The following is a 14,357-nucleotide window of genomic DNA, read 5'->3' as shown; positions in this document are numbered from 1 at the left end:
GGACACATTGGTAAGGCACCTGTGGGCCTGAGGGTGCGATACAATCCCACAGAAATGCAGGGGGCTGCCATCATGGTAAGATTTCTAAGGGTCCAGTGTTGGAGGAGATGCCAAGATATTCCTTCTAAGGTAAAGCATGAGTTGCTCCTCCTACCAATAGGAAAGAGGTACAGCCATAATTGGGCCACATTGGATTTGGAAGACAATATACACCACATTTGGACCTGCTACTCCAAGCCACTTCCTAAGTGAACAGAAAAGCTACCAATTTTGAGTAGGGTCCAGAACAGGAGACTGTTCTGCAACAGATCCACGCTGCCAAGCAAACTGCTGTGCCATGTGGGCTGTGTTATCCAGCAGATCTAATGTTGCTTCAAGTATCGGTAGTGGATGGTCCTGCTTAGAGCTTCTGGCAGGCACCTACATGTGAATCACAGCGCATATCCTTAGGACTCTTTAAGCAAAGCCATGCCACCCTCTGGGAACAACTATTCTCCTTTTGAGAAACAGCTTTTGGCATGCCCGATGGGCCATAGTGGAGACTGAACATTAATCACAGGCTAACAAGTAACCATATAACCTGAACTGCCCATCAAGAATCAGATGTTGTCTGATCCACCAGGCCATACAACTGAGTATTCAAGCAGCAATTCATCATTAAATGAAATGGCATATACAAGATTAGTCTCCAGCAGGTCCTGAAAACATAAGTATGCCTGTGACCTCTACTAATGCTATATTCTACCCTCTTCAATCCACAATTATAGTCGCACAAGGAGTTTATGACCAGCTGACTGAGAAAAAGAAAAAACAAAACTCAAGGTTGAGTTAGATAATTCTACACAGTATGCAGAAATTCAACCTCACTCTAAGATGGTTCTGAAAGTCAGTGATGAAAGAAAATCATCCAACTGAGTAAAAATTTGAGCAGGGCACCTGGCTATTTATTTTGTAGGGAAGAAGAGATGGCCATAGTTATGATTCTAAACTGATTCATGTACAGGGGCTAATGGTTTGGATGATCAAGGACTTGGAAGGAGTATGTTAGAAAACTGCTTAACCAGCTCCCACACTGCATAAGGTCAAATCCCTTTAACAAATCTCTATCCACATCTTCTCCTATGGTTCTGCTTCTCTGCTTGAACTCGCATTTACATTCTGATCATGCAGTTTAAAAACCTGTGATTTCATGAATATAACCAAGATTACGACTTCTGGTTCACAGGTAGGTACTCCTCAGAATGACTGTTCCTGGGGTGCCTGGGCGGCTCAGTCATTAAGCGTCTGCCTTCGGCTCAGGTCATGATCCTGGGGTCCTGGGATTGAGCCCCACATCAGGCTCCCTGCTAGGGGGGAAGCCTGCTTCTCCTTCTCCCACTGCCTCTGCTGGTGTTCTCTCTCTTGCTGTGTCTCTCTCTGTCCAATGAATAACGGGAAACTTAATAAAAAAAAAAAAAAAGAATGACTGTTCCTATTTATCCTCCCAGTGCCTAAAAACTTTTGTATTTTTCTGTGAGCCATTTTTCTAGAGTTAAAAGTGGTATTCCCAGTTTTGAACAGGTCTTCCCATACTTTGTGTATAAACTCAACTCCTAATGTGCCCTAAGCTTACAGTGGAAAAGAGGAGTCATATACCCTAAGGATCCAAGCAGACCAAGAATACCTGAGCTCCACCATCACCAATCATGTTTCCTACTCCCAAACAGCTATCAGCAGATAGGGCCTGAACTACACAAGCAAGCAGTAATGGGGCTTTTGGTTCATAACCCTGTAACAGGGTCATTAACACATTACTGAAAATCTATATGAAATGGGATTTACATGACAAAAAAGGATACAAACAGATTAAAGGTGATCATCCAAATTCCAGTGATCTGGCTGTCCCAGTTACTACTGTTGTATAATATTAACCATCCCAAACACAGTGATGTAAAACATTCACCATTATGCTGGGAAATACAGAAAGGGTGTGGTAGACACAGCTTGTCCCTGCTCCTTGATGTCTGAGGCAAAGCTGGGATGACTCAGATGTGGGCTGCAGGCATCTGAAGGCTTACTTGCTACCATGCACAACATAAGGTTTGGGAAGACAACATAAGGTTTGGGAAGACAATGACTGGACTAATAGAATTCCTATGCAAAACTTCCCTGTGTTTCTTGGCTTCCTTATGATATGGTAGCTTCAGTATAGTTGGAATTCTCACATGGAGGCTCAGGGCTCCAAGTACAAATGCTAATAGCAACCAAGGCAGTGAATTCTGTGGCCTTTCATGGCCAATGTTGGAAGATACAGCGTCACTTCCACCATATTCTATTGCTCAGTGGAGTCACAAATGTGCCCACATTCAAAAGGAAGGGACACAGAACTGCCCTCTCAACGGGATAAGTGTCAAAAGATTTGCAAATACGTTTTGAAACGTTCACACTTAGACCTCTTGAGTGGCTTCTTTCAGGGTGCCTGGGTGGCTCAATCAGTTAAGTGTCTGCCTTTGGCTCAGGTCATGATCTCAGGGTCCTGGAATGAAGCCCTGCATGGGGCTCCCTGACCAGCAGGGAGTCTGCTTCTCCCTCTGCCCACCGCCCCCTGCCATGTTTGTGCTCCCTAAAAAACAAAAAACAAAAAAAAACCCAGCTTCTTTCGTCTTCCCAAGAGAGGTTGTATGGGAATTGGGGTGTTGAAAACATCTCAAAATACCTGAGTAGGCTTTATTACCAGCAAATACATAAGCACTCCTGCAAAGATCATGAGCGTTTGCCTAAGCTCAGCATTAAGCAGGCACTTTAAAAAGCGAGAGTTGCACAGGTGTACTCATATACCACAGCACGTCCCACGTGCAAGAGGTGGCCTCTCAAGTAGAAGGACTGCCTGGGACTTCCAGGGTAAGTGAAGGTTCTATTGAACGCCTTTTTCAAGAGCGCAGGATTGTGTGTTCTGAGAAGTGACAAGAGTGCCCTGGTCACGATCAGTAATGTCTGGAACTCCAAAGGTAATAGGAGTGTCCTGCTTAGTTCCTGCATTATAGCCATAGTCCATGTAGAAACATGTTACCTTGATTTAGGTTCAGCCTATACTGTGAGACAAAAGATTTCCACAATTCTTTACCCAAGAGGGGCCAACTCTTAGGTAATGGCCCAAGAGATTGTGAAACTCTGCAGATGAGGCCATTTGTTGGCCAGAAGATCCAGTGCTAAGATGACTATTTGTGATGTTTGGCCAGTTATGCAGACTCTTGGGTCCTTCCCTTTATCAGGACATCCTGGATAAGGGATGAAAGCCAGCAACATTCCCCTGTGCTCCCTCACATATGATGATGATGATGTCATCTGTAAAGTCTAAGAACTGCTATTGCTGTTCATTCAGTAAATCCCAAGGGGCTGCCCTGGTAACAGGGTCTGTGAGAGGAGTGACCTGTTTCAGCATCACAGTATCTGGTAAGGGACTGAACACAGAAGAGGTCACCCCCTCTTGCAGAACCCAGGTTTGGCTCCATCTTGTAGCAAGGAAGCCTCCGTAGCCATGCATGCAAGGTACTGTTTCCATGATTCAAGCTATAATAGGCAGTTGGGTATGGAGGGTCCCAGGCTCAGAAAGTGTGTGAGAGGCTCTATGTACTGGAGTACTCAGTATACGACCAACAACTGATGCTCTAATGGTGTATACTGCAGAGCTGAAGAAGGTAGTTTCTTGCATCAGAAGCCCATGGGCAACTTATGGCCATCATGGATGGTCTACAAACTCCAAGAGGCATGAGAGGAGATTACTACAGTCTCTATAGGGAAGAAGGACACTAACAGGAGTGCCTGTCGATTTCAATTTGGGTTGATTCTAGAGTCTGTTTTTGGAGAAGGCCCTATACAAGTTGAGTCAATTTGAAAGTAACAGCATTAGTAAAATTAAGTAAATTTTGTAAGTGGGGAATGTGTTGCTTGCCGAACCCAAAAAGGATTAAAAGATGTCTTTGTATTAACATTCTGTGTGCTAAGAACACACAATACAAAGACCAGTCAATATCTGTTTCTCGACAGTGCCAGGGATGGAGCAGCCCTTGGCTTACCAATACTAAGGCACATCTTTGCAATATGTATGGGGAAATAAATTATCTACTTTGATGATTCTTTTGTATGTGTATGTCACTAGTGAATGTGTGAAATAGTTCCTCGGAAGAGGATGTCATCAATATAACGTCATCCCTGCGCTCCTGAAGAAATGTGGATGCAATTAAGATACTGCCTGCAAAGACCATGTGGAGGCAGAGGTGCTGAGATATCCATTGGTAGCCTGGGAAAGGTGTGTTGTGCCCTTGTGAAGGTGAAGGCAAATTGTGACTGAGGCTGTTGAAGAGAGCACTGAACAGAATATCAGCCAAGCCTGTAGAACAAAATACGTAGTGGTTGCTATTGGGATGGAGGGAGTAATTTCAGTAACAGTGGTGTTGGGTCCATCCCACTGTGAAGTGCTGTCAGTATTCCAGGTTTAAGAACAGACTAAACTGGACTATTAAATGAAGAAACAGTAGTGATAATCACTTCTTCCCTAAACAAGCCTTTACAATGGTTTCAACTGGAGCGTATAGTACACAGGGTGGGGGGAGGGGTCCTATTTTGTCAATCCACTTTGTAAGTGCCCAAAGTTTATATTCACTGGATCAGAACCTACTGTGGGACTGTGCTATAATTAAGTCAATAGCTGCTATGCCACGGAAAACTTAGGCAATAGTTCTGTTTTTTTTTTTTTAAAGAATTTACTTATTTGACAGAGATAGAGACAGCCAACGAGAGAGGGAACACAAGCAGGGGGAGTGGGAGAGGAAGAAGCAGGCTCATAGCAGAGGAGCCTGATGTGGGGCTCGATCCCATAACGCCGGGATCACGCCCTGAGCCGAAGGCAGGCGCTTAACCGCTGTGCCACCCAGGCGCCCCTAGGCAATAGTTCTATTGGTTAAGGTAGAACATACTTGTATATCCTGAATGCCTCCGATTGTTCAGGCTGTTAAAACAAAATACCATAGACCGGGTGGCTTAAAAAGAAAAGAAATTTATTTCTCACAGTTCTGCAGGTTGTCAAGCCCAAGATCAAGGCCTCAGCGTTATCGGGGTCTGGTGAGGTCCTGCTTCTTGGTTCACGGATGGCTGTCCTTTGGCTGTGCCCTCAAATGGGCAAAAAGCCAAGGGAGGTCCCTGGAGTCTTACAGGGCATTACTCCCCTTCATGAAGGCTCCATCCTCGTAACCTAACTTATCTCAAAGGCCCCACCTCCAAATACCATCACCCTGGGGTTTGGATTTCAACACATGAATTTTGAGGAAACACAAATATTTAGTCTATAGCACTATTTTATATTCAATAATTCCTCCAAGATTTTAGGGAATAACATGATTAAATTTAGTGGAATGTCCAGATATAGCTGTAATTTGAGCCCTGCTTTAAGGCCATGAAATTTGTCAATGGTGCATTTCAGCAGACATGTAAGCTAATTCAGAAACTAAATAGTAGAGGTACAAAAGCCAATTGGTGCCCTTTTATCTTTTGTTGTATAGATTATTTAAGTCCGAAACCCCAATTGGGTCAATCTATGGACCTTCGTTTCTGTCATTTTGTGGTCTCCTCTTCCTGTATCTAAGTCCCTCCCTCTCCCTTATTTCTTTGTTTTTGATATACCTCAGGGGGTTTCTCTTTACTCTGATCAAATTTACAAATTTCCTTTCCCAGAGTCTCCAGTCAGGATCATCAGGGCCGTGGGCGCACTCCATGGCAACAGTTGCTTCTTACAGATTAAAGAGCCTGGGCTTAAGTCACATTTGAATTATCCCCTTTGCTGTGGCGCAGAGCGGGTGTTTTCCCTTCTACACGCGAGGATGAGAATTTCTTTCCAACACAGGCACGGGCAGCAGAGTGGAGCAGCAAGGGCGTGCTTGGCCCACAACCCAGCGGTTGACTGATTATCTTCTATGTGGCTGCCTCTTTTTTCTGCTGTGCACATTTTCTTCTCTCATTTCTCTCTGTACAAATTCCCTCAGCATATTTTGGATTTCTAGCCATGCAAAGTCACAGCTTACTGTTTTTGTCTCCACTCAGACACCTGTGGCATGGACCTGGGTGGTTAGAAGGGAAAGTACCAGAGCCCAGCGGTCAGCCTCATAGGCAGCTGTTGCTTCCTCCAGGAAATGCCAGTCAATCTCCCTGGGGTCAGGGTTCGTAAACAGTAAGGTCATTTTGCCTACACCCGGGCCAAGGCCATTAAGCCCCATGATTCCAAGGTCAGATCTTTAGAATACTGATAAAACAGCAGTGCTAAGCAAACTCCAGGTTCACTGGCTAAAGGTTTTGCATTAGAAGAGCATTTGAGGTACGTCCTCTGGTAATTTGGAAGAGGTCCCCTTTTCTTTTCTCATCAGCGTCTGGGCCACAGGACACCACAAATGTGCACCTCCAACACCCTTGGGCATCAGGTGAGTGTGCAATGGCAGCAAGGGAGGGAAGGAGCAACAGAGGAGAGGGGGAAGGTTGCCCTTACGTGAGCAACAGCTCATTAAACAACTGGAGTGCCACGCTTAATTCTCCCGGGGCTGTCCTACCTTTCCAAAATTTCACAAAGGGCCAGCTGCACGCCAACCCCAGCAGTGCACAGTAACAAACAATGGTATCATGGGCACCCTGAACAGCCAGGGATGGTCACCGGACTCTATGCAGTAACCAGAGGATTCTAGCCAGACCCTTGGTAGGTGGGGCGCAAATGCCCCTGGGGTACAGTGCTGTCACTGCTTTTACACAGGAGCCTCACAGCCAAACTGAACCCAAAGGGAAGTCACCTGGGTAGAGCCAATTATCAGAGCTTTTTAGGGTGGGAAGACACAGTGACACCCCAGAAAGAAAGCAGTACAGTGCAGGTCAAAGGGCAGGCCTGCTGGCAACTGGCAGCTCTGTCCCAAGGGGTCTTTGTCATATCACGGAACCAGTTAGTTGACAATTAGTCAATGAGAACTACATCAACTACATCGTGACTTTGGTCTTGGATGGACCGTCCTGTTCATTATGCCAACTGTATTAACTGCCTCCTATTCACTAGGCTGGGTGGGATTCCACCTTGGTTTCAGATATAAAAGAGTCTATTCTACTAGGCCTTAATTTCAGGTCACAGTTACTATAATTTAAAATATTTTGAGTCTATAAAAACATCTCAAGTGTTCATTAGTAGCAATTATATTTTCAGTGCAGAAACATGACAAACAAGAACCTTAATAAAGAAATGAGATGTTATGAAGAGAGGTAAGAAATTTATGATACTTCCAAAAAAGATAATATGGCTTACAAGAGCAGAAAACCTGTAACTGAAAATAGGCTTTAGTGGTTGTCAATATATGATTTCTGAGAAAGCATTCTGCCTCCCGCCATGGGAAAGCCAGTACCAAATAATGTGAGTTTTTAATTTTGTAAGTACAGAAGAAAGCACCTTCACAGATTCATCCATATTGCTATAGGCAGGCAGGGTTGTTTATTTAATACACTTTATTTTTTAGGGTAGTTTTAGGGTTACAGAAAAACTGAGCAGAAAGTACAGAGTTCCTACATACCCCTTCCCTTCTACCCACCGCTACAGTCCCCCATATTCATATCTCGCATTAGTGTGGAACATTTGTTACAACTGATGAGCCGATGTGATACATTATGACTAACTAAAGTCCACAGTTTACCTCAGGGTTTACCCTTTGTGTTTTACACTTTATGGGCTTTGACAAATGAATGACATGTATCTACCATTATAATATCCTACAGAATCGTTTCACTCTCCTAAAAATCCTCTATAATCTACCTATTCATCCTTCCTGGCCTTGTCCTGAGCCCCTGGCAACCACTGATCTTTACTGTCTCCATATACTTGTGCCTTTATCAGAATGCACGATAGACGGAAACCAAAGTGTGAAGACATTTCAGATTGGCTTTTCTCATTTAGCAATATGCAAGTTAGGTTCCTCCGTGTCTTCTGTTACTTGATCGCTCATTCTTCTTACCACCCACTCAATCACTGTACCTTATAACCTTGTTATAATTGCTTACCAGTGTCAACGTATTCTATTGTTGACTCCCCGGAATTTTCTACCTACAGAATCATGTTATGTGTGAATATAGACAGTTTTACCTCTTCCTTCCACAGTTGATTTCCTTTACTTGTCATACCGCATTAGTGATGACTTCCAGGAGGCTAAAAAGGAGTGGTCAAAGGGGCCTCCTTCATCCTTATCTTACTGGGAAACCATCTAGTTTCTCACCATTAAGTATGATGTTAGCTATAGGGCTGTTGTGGATGTGCTTTACCAAGTTAAAGAAGTTCCCTGTATTCCTAGTATGCTGAAATTTCTTATTGCGAATGTGGGTTAAGATTTTGTGAAATGCTTTTCTGCACCTACTGATATGATCATATGATTATTTCTTCTTTTGCCTGTTGATGTGATGGGTTACATGAACTGATTATCAAATGTTGAACCAGGACTGCATACCTGGAATAAACCCCACTTGGTCATAGCGTGAAATTATATACTGTTGGATTCAATTTGCTAATGACTTGTTGAGGATTTCTGCATCTAGGTTCCAAGACATATAGGTCTGCCTGCAGTTTCCCTTCCTTGTAATGTCCGCCTGGTTTTGCTACTACAGCAATGCTGGCCTCACAGAATGAGCTAGAAAGTATTTCTTCTGCTCTTACTTTTTGGAAGAGATTGTGGAGAACTGGTATCATTTCTTCCTGAAGTGTCTGGAAGAATTCACCAGTGAACACATTTGGGCCTGACACTCTCTGATTTGGAAGATTAAGTATTAACTCAATTTCTTTAACAGCTATATGCCTATTCAGACAGATCTTTCTGTGAGTTTTGGCAGATTGTGTCTTTCAAGGAATTGGTGCATTTCACCTAGGTTATGCAATCTGTGGGCACAGAGTCATCCCTAGTATTATTATCCTTTTAATGTCCATGGAATCAGTTGTTACGGTTCTCCTTCATTTCTGATATTAGCACCTTGTATCTTCTCTTATTCTTACTTAATTTAGCTAAAAGTTTACCAGTTTCATTGACCTTTTCGAATAACTAACTTTTGGTTTTACTGATTTCCTCTATTTTCTGTTTTTAACTTCCTGACTTCTGCTCTAATTATTATTTCTCTTGTTTCATTTACTCTGGATTTAATCAGCTCCTTTTCCTAGTTTCCTAAGATGGAAACTTAGACTCTTTGTGCAAGTTAAGATCATTAGTTTGTGTTACCGGTTTTATGTAATCTGACTGATCATATAATCTAGCATACCACCTTTATACCCTGTCAGTCAATAAAAGCCCCACTCTAGCTTCACCCTGGCTCTGCTCCAGTCTCCACCCACTCTCTTCTCACAGAGCCAAAAATCTCCAAGGGCTCAGATCTGTCTCTGGTTACATCGGTCTCTGCCTTAGAGGGCAGTTACTTACAGAGGATCTGTACAAAATTTAGGCTGAGGGCTAGAGGACTCACATATGTACACTCAAGGCACCCCCTGGCTTGACATGAACCATAGGTGAAAGGGGAAAATGAGACTAGGGACTAGATAGCCCTCTGCACTCAACATATTCTATTTGCCACTTTGTTATTTTCATTTATACATTTTAAGTGGTTACTTATTAGCTCTGTGGGCCTCCTTTCAAAAGGTTGCTCAGCCCTTACACACAAGGGAGATGTGCCTGATACTGTAACAACTGCTAAATTAGGGATGTCTAGTCTCTGTTCACAATTTACTAAGTTGCATTATGCATATAAAGCACATATAGTTTATATAAGGTACCATATGTGATACATAAGTCCTGTAAACTTTAGAGACACTTCACATAAGCATTTAAGGCTGTGGCCCTAATTATTCAATTTATCTCTACTTTTAAAAAGCTTCATATTCCCATGATTGCCAGGATGAGGGCTGCAGAAAGGGTATGATTATTAACACAAGGGAACTTCTTGTGATGAAATCCTGGTTCCTTTGTAATCTTAATGCAACAGAGACTCCAGGTTCCTTTTTGATTTTGTAACCTGTGTAGATGGTTACTCAAACTACTAAGGGATAAAATTTCACAGAACTACACGTACACAAAGTGCATGTAAAAACTGTTGAAGTGGGAATAAGGACTACTTAGTACTGTGGTACCACCAATTTCCTGTGCCTGACAATATACCGTGGTTGTGGAAGATGGCATTAGAGGAAGCTTGGTGAAGGGCACGTGAGAATTCTATGTACTACTGCAACTTCTTATAAGTCTATCTTTTCACTTTACTACTTTTGGGGGGGGGGTTAAAGCTTTACATGGCACAATACACGTCCATAAATTATAGTTTCTCATGATTTCCTAAAGATAAATACGGCACCAAAACCCAAAACACGACTTCTAATGTTATATTACTTCTAAAAATAATCTTCACGCTATATTCCTCAAATTTAAAGGTTTCTCTTTAATATAAAATCTGACATAACCTAGTTTGTATTTTTGCCAAAAAAAAAAAACAACTTTTGCAAAATAAAATCTGTAATGTTCCAGTATTTGCTTAGTGACATTCAATGGAATGTTACTTAACAAGACTATCCTGGTTTGTTGCAGTCTACTTTGGAGTAAAATAAGGCCAGTCTGTGTGGAAGAAGAATCTTGAACATTCAGGATGTCAACAGAGCTTCCGCAAGTGTGAATTCTCTGAAGTGTAATGGGCATTGAACTGCAGCTCGACACTCCTAACATCCACTTCAATCATAAAGTTTTTCTCCTGCGTGTGTTCTCTGATGCACAATGAGGTTTGACTTCTGAGAGAAGGTTTTTCCACATGTGTTACATTCATAGGGCTTCTCCCCTGTGTGTGATCTCTGATGTTTAGCAAGGTCTGATTTACGGTAAAACACTTTCCCACATTCATTACATTGACAAGACTTCTCTCCTGTGTGAGCTCTGTGATGCACTGTGAGGGAAGATTTGTGACTGAAGGATTTCCCACATTCGTTACATTCATAGGGTTTCTCCCCTGTGTGTTTTCTCTGATGTAAAATAAGTCCTGACTTCACACAGAAAGATTTTCCACATTCATTACATTTATAGGGCTTTTCTTCTGTATGAGTTCTCTGGTGGACAATTAGAGCTGACTTATGACAGAAAGCCTTTCCACATTCATTACACTCATAGGGTTTCTCACCTATGTGAATTCTCTGGTGCTGAGTGAGCTGAGACTTCTGGCAGAAGGTTTTTCCACATTCGTTACATTCATAGGGTTTCTCCCCTGTGTGTGTTCTATTATGTTTTGTTAGGTATGATTTATTATAGAAGATTTTCCCACATTCGTGACATTCAAAGGGTTTCTCCCCTGTATGTGTCCGATAATGCTGAGAGAGAGTGGACTTATGGCTGAAGAATTTCCCACATTCAGGACATGCAAAGGGCTTCTCCCCTGTGTGAGTTCTCTGATGTACTGTGAGGTCAGACTTCAAGCAGAAGGTTTTCCCACATTCATAACATTCATAAGGTTTCAACCCTGTATGAATTATCTGATGCCTGGTGAGTACTGACTTGTGGTAGAAAGTTTTCCCACATGCATTACATTTGTAGGGTTTATCTCCTATGTGAGTTCTCTGATGTTGTGTAAGATGTGACTTCTGACAGAAAGATTTCCCACAGTCAGGACATTCAAAGGGTTTCTCACCTGTATGAGTTCTCTGATGCACTGTAAGGTGTGAATTCATACAAAAAGATTTGCCACATTCATAGCATTCATAGGGTTTCAGCCCTGTGTGTGTTCTCTGGTGTTTAGTGAGGTCTGACTTCTGGTAAAAGGTCTTCCCACATGCATTACACTTATAGGGTTTCTCCCCAGTATGTGTTCTCTGGTGTAACGTGAGGGCTGACTTGTGGCTGAAGGCTTTCCCACATTCACTGCATACATAGGGTTTCTCCCCTGTGTGTGACCTCTGATGTTTAGTGAGGTTTGACTTCTCCCAGAAAGTTTTCCCACATTCATTACACTGAAAGCGCTTCTCTCCTGTGTGTATCCTCTGATGTCGAGTGAGGTGGGACTTCTCCCAAAACGCTTTCCCACATTCATTACATTCAAAGTGTTTTTCTCCTTTATCAGTTTTCTGAAGTTGTGAAAGGCATAAATTCGTCCTGAAATTATTTCCACTTTCATTACATTCATAGTGTTTCATATGTGCCCCATGATGTTTTAGAAGGGTAGACTTCACACATATGGATTTTCCACAACTAAATCCATAGTGATTTTCCTTTGAGGAATTTATCTGACGGAATAAGGAGGAGTTATCAAAGAAGGTTCTCCCATATTCACTACATTCACAGTCATTCCCTTTTGTGATCTCTCTCTTGTATGTACTGAATATTGCCTTTTCAAGGAAGGTTTCCTGATAAATGTTATAATCAAAATTTTGCTCTAGAGTTTGAATCTTCTTATGATGAATAGGGTCCTCATCATGACTGAAAGTTTTCCCATTTTTAAAAAATTCACTTTTCTCTCTAGTATGAGTTTTCTCATGTTTAATACTGAGTAGCAATTTTCCACCGGCATTAAATTCATCAGTCTTTTTTCCTAAATAGTTTTTCTTATTGATAAACAATTCTGAAATACAGTTGAAACTCACTCCACATGAGTCACACTGACAGAGGGTTTTTCTGGGAGGAAAAGTATTTGTGTCCAAGTTAAGTGGTCTTCCTACTACATTACCTCGTTCTTTAGTAAGCGTTTTATTATTGATGAATGCAACTTCCCACACATGTTTAGGCTGGTTTTCATGGCTCCTTTCTTTCGTGTGATCGGTTTCCCAGGTTTCTAAAAATAAAAAAAATTAACCTTACATATAAATATTAACACATTTTTTATGGAATGCAAAGTATATACAAATGCCCTGTTACAGCTGATTTGGATTTCTTGTCTAGTCTCCAGAGAAGAAAATAACTGTAAGTACATATTTTTTCTATTCTTGAGTTTGACATGAAAAAACAAAAATGAAAATAAGAAACAAAAAGCCTGGCACAGTGGAAAAAGGGAGCAGACACTGGCTATTACAACACATACATCTGCATCCCAACATCTGAAGAGTAACAGCACCCGTTAAACTCTGAATGTGTCCATCTATCCTCCAAAAAAATGTATGGATCAATGTTTAAGGAGAGCAAATAAAAGTACCTACAACAACCCACGACGACTTCAGCCTAGCTAGGAGATACAAAATACTACTAACTTCAAATCGCCACTAAGGAAAGAAACATTTAATACAGAAGAAACTGATAATGAGCCCATATCCATTGAAAGTCAGCTAGAGACTGTGGCAACCACACACAAAGAAGAGACAGAGAACTTGAGATGATTAAATGCAAATAAAATCATTCACAGAAACGGAAAGTCCCACTATGAGTGGGAAAATACTAAGATGACATCTCAGTTCTGATACATGACAGCTCAGACCACTGGGAACTCCAGAAGAAGGAACCTGCAGTATGTGGGAACTAAGGACACAAGGGCTGATCCAGGTGAGGAATAAAACTGTAAAAAGGACAAAGTGATCTTAGAATAGACTTAAATTACAAGGAGATGGTTATGAACTGAACTGTCACTCTCCCAAATCCACATGTTGAAGCCCTAATCCCCAATGTGACTATATCTGGAGACAGAGCCTTTAAGGAAGCAATTAAGGTTGAATTAGGTCATCTGTGTGTAGTGCTAATGTGATAGGAATGGCATCATTATTAGAAGCAGACGAGACACCAACTTGCTTGCTCCTGCTGTGTGCACAGAAAAAAAGCCATGTGAGGCTACAGCGAGAAGGTGCTGTCTGCAAGCTGAGGAGACAGGGTTCACCAGAAACCAACCCTGCTGGCACCTGCACCTTGGCCTTACGGACTCCAGAAGTGTGAGAAAACAAATTTGTTATTTACGTCACCCAGTCTGTGGTGTTTTGTTATAGCAGTCCAGGCAGACTAATAGCCCAAAGAGAAAAGAGACTTCACTGAAATGTTAATAATTATTAGCATTGAAAAAAGGCATAACAACAGAGCAGAAAGAAGAATGACAATAAAACTAAAGAAAGAAGAACTGGATCACAAAGAAGGTCCTGGATAAAGAAGGTAGTCTGCAAAATAAATAAAAATTTTTAAATAAAATTATACATATATATGTAGGATTATAGTCTCTACAGAGAAAAAAAAAATACTAAAAACCATAATCTAAGAAAATTGCCCAAAAGAAGACCTCATCCACATATTCTAAGGGACCACCATGAACCTGGGCAAGCTGAAATAGTCCTCTCTAAGGCATACTTTATTTTATTATTATTTTTAAAATATTTTATTTATTTATTTGAG

At 41.7% G+C, this 14,357-nt stretch overlaps 1 protein-coding gene across 1 annotated transcript in view; it reads right to left on the bottom strand.

The window, feature by feature from the left end:
* Positions 1–7,469: 7,469 nt before the first annotated feature.
* Positions 7,470–14,357, bottom strand: part of LOC103661951 (zinc finger protein 33B) — a 52,256-nt gene continuing 45,368 nt past the window's right edge. The window contains 3 exon segments of the mRNA XM_008689631.2: positions 7,470–10,682; positions 10,684–10,758; positions 10,760–12,825. Of these exon segments, the coding sequence (XP_008687853.1) occupies positions 10,425–10,682; positions 10,684–10,758; positions 10,760–12,825 (2,399 nt within the window). The 3' untranslated portion in view covers positions 7,470–10,424.

The sequence above is a fragment of the Ursus maritimus genome, unplaced genomic scaffold (assembly GCF_017311325.1).
Source record: "Ursus maritimus isolate PB19 unplaced genomic scaffold, ASM1731132v1 scaffold_7, whole genome shotgun sequence".
Classification (NCBI taxonomy): domain Eukaryota; kingdom Metazoa; phylum Chordata; class Mammalia; order Carnivora; family Ursidae; genus Ursus; species Ursus maritimus.
Note: the sequence above shows the minus strand (reverse complement) of the source record. Positions and strands in the feature narration are given on the sequence as shown.